Below are 15,395 nucleotides of genomic sequence, written 5' to 3' on the forward strand. Positions count from 1 at the left end.
GTATAATTGGGGGTGAGAAGTCATTCCCTACCTATATATTTCTTCTAATTGAAAAAAAAAAAAAAAAAAAACCATAAAATTCTCATTTATGAACGAAATTATTTTCTCCGATAAAATGTTTTGGGAAAAAAAAAATGGAAAGTCTCAAATTTCTGATAAACCTATATGGTACCCCAAAAGTCCTCTGTTTGGACTTTCTACTTATGTCTTGATTGGAGTCTTGCAGCCATTAGATCTGCCATGATGACCACATCGGATGCATTCGACAACACACTCAATCCAATCACAGACCTTGGTGATGATAACCATCCAGCCAGTCCTTTTGTCTTTGCAGCTGGACACATCAATCCCAACAAGGCATTAGACACTGGTCTAATATACGATGTGAATGCACAAGATTATGTGAACGTTCTATGTGGTCTAAAGTATACCAATCAACAAATTCAAATCATCACCAAATCAGCTTCAAATAATTGTTCCAACACGTCCTTGGACCTTAACTACCCATCTTTCGTTGCATTTTTCAATGCCAAGGGCTCCAATTCTAATTTTAAAAGTGTACGAGAATTTCATAGAACAGTGACCAATGTTGGAGAGGGACAATCAACCTATGTTGCAAGTGTGACACTCATTAAAGAAATTAAAGTCGGTGTCACGCCAGAGAATTGGTGTTCAAAAACAAGAATGAGAAGCAAAGTTTCAAGTTGAGTATTGAAGGTCCGCAAAAGCTGAAAGAGGAGTTAGTTTTCGGTTATCTTCGTTGGGTGGATAGTGCAAGTAAACGACTGGTCTCAAGCCCCATAGTGGCCACAAGTTACAGCTCGGAATTTGTGTCATAGTCCAAACTTTAGTTGTCTTTCTTTTTGCTTGTGATATTTTAGCTAAATAAAGCTTGATTAATTTGTTTCAAGTTAATCTATTTCTAACCGGTTGGTAATGTGAAGTCAAGGAAAAAAACAAAACCCAGTTGGTGATTAAAACATTTTAGTTTATTTTTATTGGATATGGTTTTGTGTGGTTGTTAAGTTGTAGCTTGTTACATCATAAAACTATCAATCAAAAGAAGTTTCATACATTTAGCATCTAGCTAATACTATAATTATACGTAGTATCTTGTGGGGTACAAGTTAATTAGTACTTAACATCCATGTGGAATAAGAAGGTATGGGCAAAGTCAATGACACATGGAAGACAGAATATTGCATAATGAAAAATTTTATGCAATGATCATTGTTTTTTTTTTTCTTGGCTTCATCATGTGATTAATCATGTATGATAAGGTTTATGAAGTCAAATTCGCACTATCACTAACATCATCACATTATTTGTTTTGTGCTAAGTGGTGTTATTAATGGGGTATCAATTGGCATAATTATTTTTAAGTTGGGTTTACTGAGTTAATTTGAAATATGACTCATGGAGTTATGTGTTGTAAGCTTATACTAAGTCATATATATATATAAGCTGAAATGTAGTATTTATTGTTGCTACGCTCCAGTTAAGCCAATGTCACAATTTTTTTTTCCTTTTTTTTTGGGGTTTCCACTTCACACATTCTCTTTAATCAATCTCATTTTCTCTCTCTTTCTTTCTCTCTCTCAACTCATCATCTTCCCATCAAACAAACAGCTAATGTTTATACTATTAATGAATTTCGATTGAATCCAAATTTCCTTAAATTCAACAATCAATCCTTCTCTCTCTCTCTCTCTCTCTCTCTCTCTCTCTCTCTAACTTTTCATCTCCTTATCAAACAAATGGCTTCTCTCCCTCTCAAAACATTCAATTGTTTCCTTTTGGATTTAAAACCCATTGATTTAATTTTTTATATATAGATTTTGAATTGCTTTCTTTCCACACCAAAAGTTACCAAGTTACAACTAGAATTGGAAAGTCCATTTGAGATCAGTTTTTCTTTTTCTTCCCTTCAACTTCTTTGTTGTTCTATAGCAATTTTTATGGTTTGTACTAGATTTTCTTTTCCAAGGTTGTAAAGACCGTGTTTCTTTTTTCTTTTTTGAATTTTCAATTGATGGTCTATTTCTTTGTATTCATATTTACAATTTTTCTTTATATAATTGCGTTTTATCTATTAAAACTGTTTATACCTAAAGAATTGGAATGTGTTTTATTTATTTAGTACATGATCATTTGCCTCCCATTTGTTTATTTTATTTTCTAAATGGATTTGTAATTTTTTAAATTAAATACTGCATAAATTCTTGCTAATTTTCTTTTAATCTCATCTAAATCTATGCTAACTTTTAACTTCTTAGGATAACTTGGAAGAGGAAAGAAAATATTATGATTGATAGGTATGGATTGTTTGGTGTTCATCTTTTTCTTTGTATTTGAGATTATAACTTAACTTTATATGATTATTTTCATTAATTTTTCAACAATTTATGATGTAAATTACATTATGGTAAGTTAGACACACTAAAGTTTTTTTATATAAAAAAAAGATCTAATCTTTAATTCTTACCATATATCTTCTCACTAAAATGTTTTTCTTACAATTTATAATTTTTTTAAAAATAACTTTGGGATGCTTACAATGTTGAACTATTGCATCCATTTTATGATTTTGGACATGCATACAGTATTGCTTTATGTTTTTCATGGTAATATTAATGTCCATTACTTTGGAATTTAAAATTTCTTTCAATTGAAGCATATACCTCGATGTGATCTCATTCTTAGGAAATTTTGCAACTTAATTCAAATCATGCTAACCAATAGATATTTTATATATACACATCCAACACAAATAGAATGATTTTGTATAGTCCAACACAAATTAAATCATATTACCTTTGTAGGGTCAATGGGCCCCGGAATATGTGTTGGGTTGGCCCAAGAGTATTTTGTTGGGCTAAAGGCCCAATCCAAGGACACTAAATGGTCCGAGGATGTGTAAATGTCAATCCACGAAGCAATACTAATAGGTAAAGAAGTGATATCTAGTCAAGAATATCTAAAACAGTGGTCCGAGGAAGAATATGTCCTTGGCTATGAAAAGCCGAGGTAGGAGAGGGGCTGGTTAACGTCCACAAGCAATATTCTAGAAGACCCTATAGGTAAAGGTAAACACAGAAGATGTAGAAGATAAGAAGAAGGGCGGTGGAATATCTAAAGATAAAGCTATTACCACTGCTATCGCATTGAATGCCCTGCAACTGCTTCTCTGGCCGCATTAATGGGGAAGTGATGCCTGAGCATCAGGGTTCAGCTTTACAGCTGCCTCCACAGACTTCAAGAGAGGGGGATGGGACAAGTATCTAAATTAGTGATCTAATCCATATGTGGACAGTGGGAAGAAGAGGGTGAGAGATATAAAAGGAAGAGGAAGACATAAAGGAGAGGGGAGAGGGAGAAAACACTATACACCTGACCATCTATAATTGTAATCTATCTTAGAAAGAGATAATACAAGTCATCCTCGACTTATGTCCGAGGAGAAATTTTGTTAGATAAATAGTTCCTTGTATGCAACGTGGGGATCGAGCCCATTATTTTTGTTTTCCAACATCACTAGAACCTAAATTTCAAGCCCACTCTTTACAAATTTCATTGTGTTGGGCTCTTTAGGCCTATTCTATTCCTACTGTTGGGTTTGGGTGCAAATTGTGACCTTACAATTGGCGTCGTCTGTGGGAAATCTTGTTTTTTCGGAGGTTTAGCATTATGGTAGGCTCAGGTCCCCACCGTGCGGAGTTTGTGGGGTCCCCACGTGAGGATCACTCCTTGCATCTCGAGCAGGAAAGTGACTGAGAGGGTAGTGTGCATACAACGCACACTAGTAGGAGTCATTCACGAAGTGGAAATAGAATTCCTCATGAGGAAAATGTCAAGGCCATGCAGAAGGAAATTGACCACTTGAAGAAAAAGTTGCGCCGCAAGAGGCAAAGGCGAACTTCTTCCTTTTTTGATCCTTCTTCTGAAGGCTCTGGGGATGACAATTACAAGCCCAGGTCAAGAACTCCCTCGAATGAGTCTTTATCCTATAAGGAAGACAATTTGGATGAATGTGGGGGTAAAAATTCTTTTTCCAGGGGCTTGGTAAATGATGCTATGAGTAGGACATTACATCAAATCTCCAAATCACCCCTCACACACAGGGTGGAAGAGGGGAAGCTCCCTTGGCGCTTGACACAGCCAACATTCACCATTTATAATGGCCGAACAAATCCTGTGGAGCATGTGAGTCATTTTAATCAAAGGATGGCAGTGCATTCTAAGAATGAGACTTTAGTGTGCAAAGTTTTCCCATGGCGATGAGGTGGTTTAATGGCTTGAGGGCAAGCTCCATTGATTCCTTCATGGAGCTTACCCGAGCTTTTGAATCTCGCTTTATTACATATAGCAGAGTTCCTTAGCCTCTGGATTCGTTACTATCCATGGCCATACGAGAAAGGGAAACCTTGAAAACGTACTCTGACAGGTATTGGTAAATGTTTAATGAGATCGATGGAGACTTTGATGATGTAGCAATAAGGACCTTCAAGGTCAACCTGCCTGCCAAGCACGACTTAAGAAAATCTTTGACCAAAAAGCCTGTGATGAGTGTATGTTGACTCATGGATCACATTGATGAATATAAAAGGGTTAAGGAAGATCAACAGCAAGATAAGGGAAATACGAAGGTTATCCCTAAAAAGATGATGGATTTTAGGTCGGACAGATACAACAGCAAGCCCAGAAGAGATTTTTCCGGGCAAATTGGTCTTACCACTCCTCAGGTGGTAAATACTATATTTCGAGAACCGGTACACTAGCTGTTAAAAAAAATACAGAATGAACCATATTTCAAATGGCCCAACAAGATGGCAGGAGACCCCATGAGGCTCAACCAGAGCCTTCTTTGCCAATATCATCGGGAAAGGGGTCATACCACTAAAGATTGTCAAACTCTGTGGAATCATTTGGAGCAGTTGGTTAAGGAGGGAAGGTTAAAGCAATTCTTGTATCGGCCTAATGGGCAGGGAAGCCATTCAGGCGCAATGAACCAAGGCAACACTTCATCAAGGCCTCCTTTGGGTTTGATCAATGTTATTTTTGCTGCTCCTAGGAGGACTGGTTCTCGTCCTTCTAGGGTGATGTCTGTAGCCCGGACACTGGCCGAGGATTCTAGGTCTTAGCCGAAGAGGATTAAAGGGAATATCTTACCAATTTTAGGTTTCTCAGAAGAAGACAAGATCGGGACTATCCAACCACATGATGATACTTTAGTGGTTATGTTGAAGATAGGGGGCTACGACGTGAAGAGGGTGATGGTTGATCAAGGTAGTGGCGCAGACATCATATATCCTAACTTATTCAAGGGGCTAAACTTAAAACTTGAGAATCTTACGGCTTATGATTCGCCATTGATAAGCTTTGAGGGGAAGACTGGCATACCAAAGGGGCAAATTAGGTTGTCTGTGCAGTCAGGTCCAGAAGTGGTAGAAATGGATTTCATTGTAGTAGATGCATATTCTCCCTACACAGCCATTGTAGCAAGACCTTGGCTGCATCCTCTAGGTGCCATTTCCTCAACTCTACATGTCAAGGTGAAGTTTCCATCTATAGATCAGATCGAGGAACTAATTGGGAGTCAGTCTATGGCTAGATAGTGCATAGCGGCTACAATTCTACATCAGCCTAGGCCAGAGTCCTCGGCCTCGGCTGAGGGGGGGCTCCTAGCAATCAATGTCTCTGGCCACACCTAGGGCAGCAGCGGTGGAAGAACCTGCGTGTGAGGAGCTAGAGAAGGTTCTTATTGATGATGACCCAGAAAAATTCTTTCAGGTGGGAGTTCAGTTGCCATCTCAAAAGAAGGCAGAGCTAGTTATGTTTTTTAAAAGAAATATGGATATATTTGCATGGAATGCTTACGAGGCCCTCAGGGTTGATCCAACTTTCATTTGTCACATTTGAATGTCAATCTGGCTGTGGTGCCAAGGAGGCAACCACCTCAGTGCTCGTCTAAGAAGCATTCCGAGGCTGTCAAGGAAGAGGTACTCAAGCTCAAAAGGGCTAGTGCTATCAAAGAGGTTTTTTATCCTAAATGGTTGGCTCATACAGTAGTAGTGAAGAGGAAGAATGGGAAGTGAAGAGTATGCGTAGACTTCACAGATTTGAACAAGGCTTGTCCTAAGGATTCTTTCCCAATGCCTCGTATAGATTAGCTGGTGGATGCCACTGTTAGGCATTCTCGGATGAGTTTTTTGGATACTTTTCAAGGTTATCACTAAATACCTTTGGCTTTGGATGATCAAGAGAAGACAGCCTTCGTTACTCCTATAAGCAATTATCACTATAAGGTGATGCCTTTTGGTTGAAGAATGCAAAACTACCTATCAAAAGATTATGACCAGAATGTTTAAGCCACAACTGGGGAAGACTATTGAAGTGTATGTGGATGACATTGTGGTAAAAATTAAAACAGTTTACATGCGTATGGAAGACCTAAATGATACTTTTCAGATGCTAAGGAAGTACAAGTTGCGCCTTAATACTTCTAAGTTCTTTTGGCGTGAGATCTGGTAAATTTCTGGGTTATATGGTAACTCATCGGGGAATTGAAGTTAATCCTATGCAAGTTAAGGAAATTAATAACTTGCAATCACCTCAAAATCCTAAAGAAGTTCAGAGGTTGATAGGGATGATTGCTGCTCTTAACCGGTTTATTTTTTGGTCCGCAGATAGGTACAGACCTTTCTTTCAATCATTGAATAAGTAGAAGGGATTTGAATGGACCGAGGAGTGTGCTTTAGCTTTTTAATAACTTAAGGAATATCTTTCATGACCACCTAGTATGTCTCAGCTAGAAATCGATGAAGTTCTGTTCGCATATATTGCTGTGGCAAACCATGCTGTTAGTTTGGTTCTGATACGGGTTGATAATGGTGTACAGAGGCCAGTTTATTACATAAGTAAATCTCTACATGAGACCGAGGTGCATTATTTACCATTGGAAAAAGCAATCCTAGCAGTGGTGCATGCTACACGTAAGCTTCCCTATTACTTCCAATCTCATACAATTGTTATTTTAACTCAACTTCCTCTTAAGTCTATACTTTGGAGTGCTGACTACATGGATTTCCAAATGGGGTATTATTTAGGGGTTTTTGATATCAAGTATATGCCTCGTACCTCTATGAAGGGCCAAATCCTTGCAAATTTGGTGGCAGCATTTGTTGAGCCCTCATTAGAAGAGAAAGCTAAGGGGTCATACATGAATGAAAAATTAGTTGGCATGATTTCATGTATGCTAACGGAGCAGCGAATTAGAGAGGATCTGGTGTGGGGTTAGTTTTGGTGTCCCTAGAGGGAATTACTTTTGAAAAATCCTTGAAATTGGGATTCTCAACCACCAACAATGAGGCAGAATATGAAACTTTACTAGTAGGAATGGATATGGTTCAGAAAATGGGTGGAAAAACAGTGCAGATATTCTCAGATTCACAATTAGTGGTGGGCCAGGTGAAAGGAAAGTTAGAGGTTAGAGATCCAAGAATGCAAGAGTATTTAACTCGAGCTAGGTATTTACAATCAAAATTTGAATCTTTTAGTTTGTTGCATATCTCTAGGAGTATGAATACTCATGCTAATTCCCTAGCCACCATTGCGACATCCTCGGCACAAAGCCTACCTCGGGTTATCCTTATTGAAGATCTGTGTAAGCTTGTTGGAACAACTAGTGACACCATTCAAATTCATCAAATTAAGGTGGGACCTAGTTGGATGGATCCTATAGTGTCATTCCTTAAAAATGACATCTTGCCCGAGAAGAGGTCTGAAGCAGATAAAATACGCAGAAAGGCACCTCGGTTCTGGCTGTCCAAGGACTAGAACTTGTATAAGCGCTCTTTTTCAGGACCATATTTGCTATGTATACACCCTAAAGCAACAGAGTTACTTTTAGAAGAGTTACATGAAGAGATCTGTGGAAGTCACACAAGAGGAAGGTCTTTATCTCATAGAGCTTTTACACAAGGGTATTGGTGGCCAAATATGTAGAGAGAGGCACAGGATTATGCAAAAAAGTGTGACCAATGTCAGAGATTTGCTCCTAACATCCATTAACCAAGAGGTGTCCTTAATCCTCTGTCTAGTCCTTGGCCTTTTGCTCAATGGGGCTTGGACATTCTAGGACCTTTCCTAAAAGCAGTAGGGAATATGAGGTGATTGCTTGTTGGAACAGATTATTTCACTAAATAGGTTGAAGCTGAGCCCTTGTCAAGCATTAGGGATGTGAATGCGAAGAAGTTTGTCTGGAAAAATATTGTTACCAGGTTTGGAATTCTTCATACTCTTATTTCAGATAACGGCCTACAGTTTGATAATAAGGCCTTCAGGAGATATTGTTGTGATTTAGGCATCACGAATAGATATTCCACTCCAACTTACCCACAGGGGAATGGGCAAGGCGAGGCTGTCAATAAAGTTATAGTTAATGGGTTCAAGAAGAGATTGGATGGTGCTAAGGGGAGATGGGTGGAAGAATTGCCATATGTTTTGTGGATGTATCGAACTACACCTCGAAGATCCACTAGGGAGACACCCTTCTCTATGACCTATGAAGTCAAGGCTGCGATTCCTCTAAAAACTGGGGACATTGAGGACAAGCTCCTTCATCCTAAGCAGTAATGACAATTTATTGGAAAAAAACTTAGACCTAGTTGAGGAATGGCGAGAAAGTGTCATGGTATAGCTAGCTTATTATCAGCACAAACTCAAGTAGGGATATGATTCCCATGTGAAACTAAGGCCACTAGCACTTGGAGACTTGGTACTGAGGAAAGTTTTGGGTACTACCAAAAACCCAACATGGGAAAAGTTGGGACCTAACTGGGAAGGACTTTATCGTATTACCTCTGTATTACTATTAATGAAAGGCTTTTCTGTCATTTTATTTCCGTTGACATTGTATTGCGTTGGTTATCATTTTTCTAAATATCAAACTGAAACTTGGTCATGTCTGGCTCCTCAGACCACATGCCTTGTATAAATTGATATTTTATTAAGTGGTGAACAGAATCTTAGTTGTGTCTGGTCCTCGGATCATCTACTTTGGGGAAATTAGCACTTCAATTCATTTTTCTAAATATCAAATTGAAACTTGGTCATGCCTAGCTCCTCGGACCACATGTCTTGTATAAATTGATATTTTATTAAGTGTTGAACAGAACCTTAGTTATGTCTGGTCCTCGGATCATTTACTTTAGGAAAATAGTCTCATCACACGCACTTCGCGCGTGCAATGAGGCTTTTTTTTTGTTAGTGGTCCTATTTTGTAGGAAAAGATTGTGTTTTTTATTTTATCTCCTCTATATATTAAGAGGATTTCTCTATATATTAAGAGGATTCAAAAAGTTAGTTATTGTGTTTTCAACTTATAAAAATACTCCTAATTTAATTAACTTATTCTTATTCCTAAAAAATAAAAAATAAAGTTAAAACTGTAAATCAACAAAAATTAATAACAAAAAAGTGGAAAAATAAAAATTGTCCACAATCCCTACTTTCTCCTAAAAAAAATCATCCCAGCTTCTAAAAAAACCTACCCTACGGTTTTCTATTAAAAAACACCTATCCCAAGTTCTGTAAAAAAATAAAATACCCCACCTTCTTAAAAAAAAAAAAAACCCACCCACTATTTCCTAAAAAAAAAAACATCCGCATATTACATAAAAAAACAAAATAAATAATAAATAAATAAACACTAATATATATAATTTTTATTTTGAAAAAGTAATTTAAAAGTGGATAAAGTAATTTAAAACTTCACAAGAGAGTGGTCCTATTTTTTAGGCAATATTTTAGTGGGAGTTAGAGTTGCATTTTTACCGGATTGCCATTTAGTTTTGTCTCTACATAAACATAGGGGTGTAGAGACATTTTTGAATTAAAAAATAAAGAATCCAAACAGAAGAAGCCCCTTAAATAATAGTATAGATATAGATATAGATAAATGACTAAATAAATAAAAAAAATTAACACCAAAAACATATACAATGATGGTAAAAAAAAATTCTTAAAAAGAAAAAAAAAAATACGAAGAAGGAAAAAAGACAATGCTATTATCTACATTGTTCCCTATTATCTCATTCTTAATCCTATAAACAATCCAAGAGAGATCAAACAAAAAAACAATTAGAACTTGTTTCTTCTCCTATTAAAGCTGCAACACATTCATCATAAAATAACAAAGCCATACAGGTTAAGCTAAGAAAAAAAAATATGAAGTAAAAATCAAACCTTTAAGACCAAGGCATCGGCATCCCCATCAGCAAGACTACACCAAACAGTCTCCAAAACATCATGAAACAATTGGTGAAACATATACAATGATGGTAAAAAAAAAAAGTGAGGAAATAGAAGATAAAGATTTTTTAGAATTTAACTCTATCACGGACTCTTTAAAATCTAATCACCATATCATCAACTATTTAAATAAATAACTAAATAAAAAAAATTAAGCCAAAAACATTTACAATGATGGTAAAAAAAAAAAACTAAAAAACTTTAACGCCAAAAACATATACAATGACAGTAAAAAAAAAAATCTTAAAAAAAAACAAAAAAATTCGAAGAAGGAAAAAAGAACAAGAAGTGAGGAAATAGAAGGAAATAGTAATTGATCATTTATACAAAGGAAACATTCATTTCAAAATTACATTTTTAAAAAAAAAGAGCTAACGTGATACATATTAAAAAAAAAAAAAAGTAGAACTCAAAGAAAGTCAATCATAAACCAAAGAAAAGAAAATAAAGAGGAACTTGCAAAAAATAGAACCTAAAAATTTGTTGGAGCCTTTGAAAATAAATGTATTTAATTTGAATCTGAAGAAAAAGAAAGGAGGATGTAGAGCTAAACTAAATATCTTCAATCTGAAGAAGAATGAGAGATAGAAAGTGAGATAGAAACTACAAAGTGTACGTGAGTTTGTGAGTTTTAAAGTGTAGGAGTTTTAATTTACATATTTATCCTTGTTAGTTGAAAACTTGTAAGTGGATATGATGGGGGTACTTTAGGCATCCAAAATATGGAATCCAAACAGGGGAAGCCCCTTAAATAGTAGTATAGATTAGCACTTCAGTTCATTTTTCTAAATATCAAATTGAAATTTGGTCATGGCTGGCTCCTCGGACCACATACCTTGTATAAATTGATATTTTATTAAGTGTTGAATAGGACTTTAGTTATGTCTGGTCCTCAGATTATCTACTTTGGGAAAATTAGCACTTTAGTTCATTTTTCTAAATAATAAACTGAAACTTGGTCATGCCTAGCTCCTCGGACCACATGCCTTGTATAAATTGATATTTTATTAAGTGGTGAACAGAACCTTAGTTATGTCTGGTCATCGGATGATCTACTTTGGAAAAATTAGCACTTCAGTTCATTTTTCTAATTCTCAATTTCAAACTTGGTCATGCTTGGCTCTTCGGGCCACATACCTTGTATAAATTGATATTTTATTAAGTGTTGAATAGAACCTTAGTTGTGTCTAGTCCTCAGATCATTTACTTTGGGGAAATTAACACTTTAGTTCATTTTTCTACATATCAACTTCAAACTTGGCCATATCTGGCTTCTCAAACCACATATCTTGTAAAATATTGATTATATTTGATCCTCAATCGATCTATTCTTGGGTAAATTTATATCTTGTGTGGATTTTGGCACTATTTTTTTTGCCATTTTGGTTGCATATCTTAAAGAATCCCAAAACGATGAATAAATGGGGGTTCATGAGCACCACTTATAGCATTTGCAAGTATGATAAACATGTTTATTGTCTAGTTCATGTCTCGCCTTATAAAAAAAAGTAAGGAAACGTCAAACACGTAAAGAAAATAACTCGATATCTTCATTAATTTAAAGTCTTTTGTATAAACAATTTGTTTATAGAGCATCAAGCTACATCAAATAAAAAGTCAACTAAGTTATAGTGAAAAAAAAAAAAAAACGAGGCTCAATCATGGCTTCAATTTTATCTTCAAAGGGCCCTTGGGATCCTTTGGAGGCTGGATTGGAGCCGAGGAATCAAAGGCAATCCCTTTTGCCCTTTGGATCTTCCACAATGGTGATAGGGACAGTAGCCAGGACAAGCTCCATCGACTCGGTAGATCCCTTTTCCTTGGTAGGTTCCTTGGAAGCATTGGGAGGCTAGGTATCATTATGGGCCACCCCTTTTGTTGGTTTAGTAATTTGCTTGGCGGCCTCAGATTGCTTAGCGTCCTCAAGCTCACGTTCAATGGAGGCAAGGGCTTCAGCTGAGTTACCTTGTTCGGTATCTGTTCCTTGAGTAACAATGTCATCCTTGGTGCTAGATAAAGTAGAAGCTTGGATGGCTGGGGGGTAGAAGACATTTTTGGTCCTCCAATGGGTAGAAAAGGCATCAACCCCAGCTTGGGTGAATGCTTCATTCCACACTTGGAGGCAGTAATGCCTACATACCTCTGAGAAGTGTGATTTGAGGTCTTCCGTTGTCTCAGCCACAACCTCGTATCCATATTGCTCAGTTTTGTCCAGTGCCTTCTCAGCCTCTTCTTTGGCTCTTACAGCTTCTTCCTTAGCTTTGTTGGCCTCTTCCCTAGCATTCTCAGAATCCTTTAGACTCTTCTTTAAAGCCTCTATTTGTTTCTTCGCCGCCATGTTTTCCTCGTCCGCCCGGCGAAGTTGCTAACGTTGAGCTTCAGCCTGTTTCTCAGTTGTCTTTAAGGCTGCATCAGCACTCTTCCATTTACTTTCTGCCTTGATTAATTGAGTAGTGACCTCTTGTAGTTTCTTGTCCTTTAGGTCAAGGGTTTTCTGGTTATAGTTGCGCCTTGTTTCCTCATTTTTAAAGGCTTTGTAGTTGCTGATAACAATCTCTTCAGCTCTGTAAGCAAATTGGACAGCCTGTGGACAGTGACAAGGTGGAACACAGAAATATATTCAAAATAAAAAACCTAAGTACAAAAGAGAAATGAAATGTAATAGGTAGATAGGATCTTACGATGGCAAGCTCCTATTTTAATGTCATGAAGACATTTTGGTCCCTCATCTGCCTCAACTCGTGCATGTCCTCAGACAGTAAAAAAGCTTGTTCAAGCGCATCTGCCACACAGGCAGTCGTTCCTGCGTCTGAACCCCTAATGGATGCATTGGTGGTAACCGTATGGTCATCCATGGTTATTGGGGGAGCCCAAATCGGGGCAGATACAGGTGCATAAGTCTCGGTCCGTCTTTCTGACCTCGTCTACATTGTGTGAGCCTATTTTCCTCCCTTTTCAGGCTCCACATCCTTGGAAAGGACGTCTTTCCCTCCCTCAGTCACATCCTTCCCCTTATGCCGATCCCTTCTTCTCTTATGATCAGCTTGGTCAACGCATTGGGGTTGGGTAGGTGGAGGAGGAGGGAGTTTGAGCTGAGAAGATTTCTCTGGGCCTTTATCCTTTGTCTGGGGAGGTTTGGTTTGAGCTACCTTCTAGAGCTCTTGGTTCCCTACTTGGGCTTCCATTATATCTTTGAGGCTCTGTTTAGGCTTACGCTGGATTCCCATTGTGCCAGGGTTGTGGGTGTCTTCTTGTGGATGACTTGAATAGGGGGTGTCAAGGACAGCAACTCGATCCTCAGGGGAAAGGGATTGATTGAAGACTTCAAACTTGTTCTCGAAATTTGATACTTCAACAATCTCTTCTTCTTCCTTTATACTGGTTTGAAAAGAGGTTGCTTCGCCAGATGTGTGTTGAGTTGGAAAAGGGATGAGGGGAATATTGTCTGGTATGAGTTGTATGGGTTGTGTGACGAGGGTGCCTTGAGGAATGGGGGCGCCCTCAGGTAAAAGAAAGCCCTCGGCAACAACACTTATCTAGTGTAGGCGGGGGTTCGTCGCTCTAATCACGCACTTTGGCGCCTGAAAAGCTTTGGAGATGGGGTTGTAATCGAGAATCAAATGCGCTGCTCAGAGTTGGTTATCTATATGCACGAATACCTCGGCCTTCAATATTTCGTCCAATTTTTCAAAGTTGACAAGACCATGGTGGCGAGTAGCTGCATGTGGGTTTGCAAAATTGTTAAGAAAAACAAAATTAAATCAAGTCAGTGTTCCTAATAAACTCAAATTAGGAAAGAAAGAGATAGGGTGATTATGAATAGTTCATCTAAAACTAGGGCGTCACTTGGTTCCCCTTCCCTGGTTGGACAAGGGACTCCATCATACCAATCTCCCGATATGATCAAGAAGTCTTTTTTCATTCTCTTGTTAGATTCAGGAAGACATTGGATTAACCTGACCTCGGGGTACCTAGATTTTAAGTAATACCCCTGCCCCTTTAGGTGGTGGAGATTGTAAATCCAATTCACGTCATGATGGGTAAGTCCTAGACCCATCTTTTTGTTTAGCGTATCTATGGAACCCAAAATCCTAAATATGTTCGGGGCGCACTGGGTAGGAGATAACTTAGGCCCTAAGGTAGTCCCTCATAACTGTCCCCATTGGGATTTTCATCCCTCCCTCTATGAAGGCGATTATCGGGATTACTACCTCTCCTTCTTGCCTTTTCAAGAGCCATTCCCCTTCCTTACAGTATGTAAAAGACACTCCTGGTGGAATCCTATACTTAGCCTTAAATTATTCTATTTTTTCATTAGAATATACTAAGGAAATGAATTTACCCATTTTTTAGGAGAAGGTTAAAATTGTTGGCGAATAGATAAAAGGAAGGTGAGCCGAGGTTAAAGAAATTCAGAAAGGAGAAGAATATGTAAAAAGGTAATGAACAAGAAAGTTTGGGAAGACTTACTTTAAAGACGAAACGACCACCTCAGACTAAATCTTGGGAACTATGAGGGAGTGTGTAGACCGAAAAATTTTGCAAGTTCGTTGAATAAATTGTTGAAGTGAGGAGGATGTTTAAATTGTTGATATTTATATCAGCAAGAGTTGTGAAGCGGGAAAGTTCTCACCTATGTTCCTATATAATCCTCAACCATTGGATGTGCATCGTGTGGTCGAACATGAGGGACAAGAAGCCGTCAGAATTTAATTAAGGGATGCTCCGCATACTGAAATGTCAAGAACATGCAGTGGGCAGTTCAAGGGATGTCATCATTGTCATGGAAGAGGTGTGGTGAGTACGGATCAATGGGAACAAATGTTGAGATCCTCTTTCCTCTCGAGGTAGTAGAAATGAGAATTTTGAGGGGCTATTGTAGGGTCAATGGGCCTTGAAATATGTGTTGGGTTGGCCCAAGAGTATTTTGTTGGGCTAAAGGCCCAATCCAGGGACACTAAATGGTCCGAGGATGTGTAAATGTCAATTCACGAAACAATACTAATAGGTAAAGAAGTGATATCTGGTCAAGCATATCTAAGAGGGTGGTTTGAGGAAGAGTATGTCCTCGGCTATGAAAAGCC

The 15,395-nt window shown here is 37.9% G+C and overlaps 1 protein-coding gene across 1 annotated transcript; it reads left to right on the top strand.

Moving 5' to 3' along the window:
* The first annotated feature begins 165 nt into the window (after positions 1-165).
* On the top strand, positions 166-708 carry LOC142629259 (subtilisin-like protease SBT3). Its single transcript, XM_075803212.1, has one exon. It carries the CDS (start codon positions 166-168, stop codon positions 706-708), a length of 543 nt encoding a protein of 180 aa, XP_075659327.1.
* The last annotated feature ends 14,687 nt before the right edge of the window (positions 709-15,395 follow it).

The sequence above is a fragment of the Castanea sativa genome, chromosome 3, assembly GCF_040712315.1.
Source record: "Castanea sativa cultivar Marrone di Chiusa Pesio chromosome 3, ASM4071231v1".
Taxonomy (NCBI): domain Eukaryota; kingdom Viridiplantae; phylum Streptophyta; class Magnoliopsida; order Fagales; family Fagaceae; genus Castanea; species Castanea sativa.

Excerpts from the sequence above, each read along its gene's own strand:
- LOC142629259 (XM_075803212.1), top strand. The coding sequence starts at position 166 with ATGGTACCCCAAAAGTCCTCTGTTTGGACTTTCTACTTATGTCTTGAT.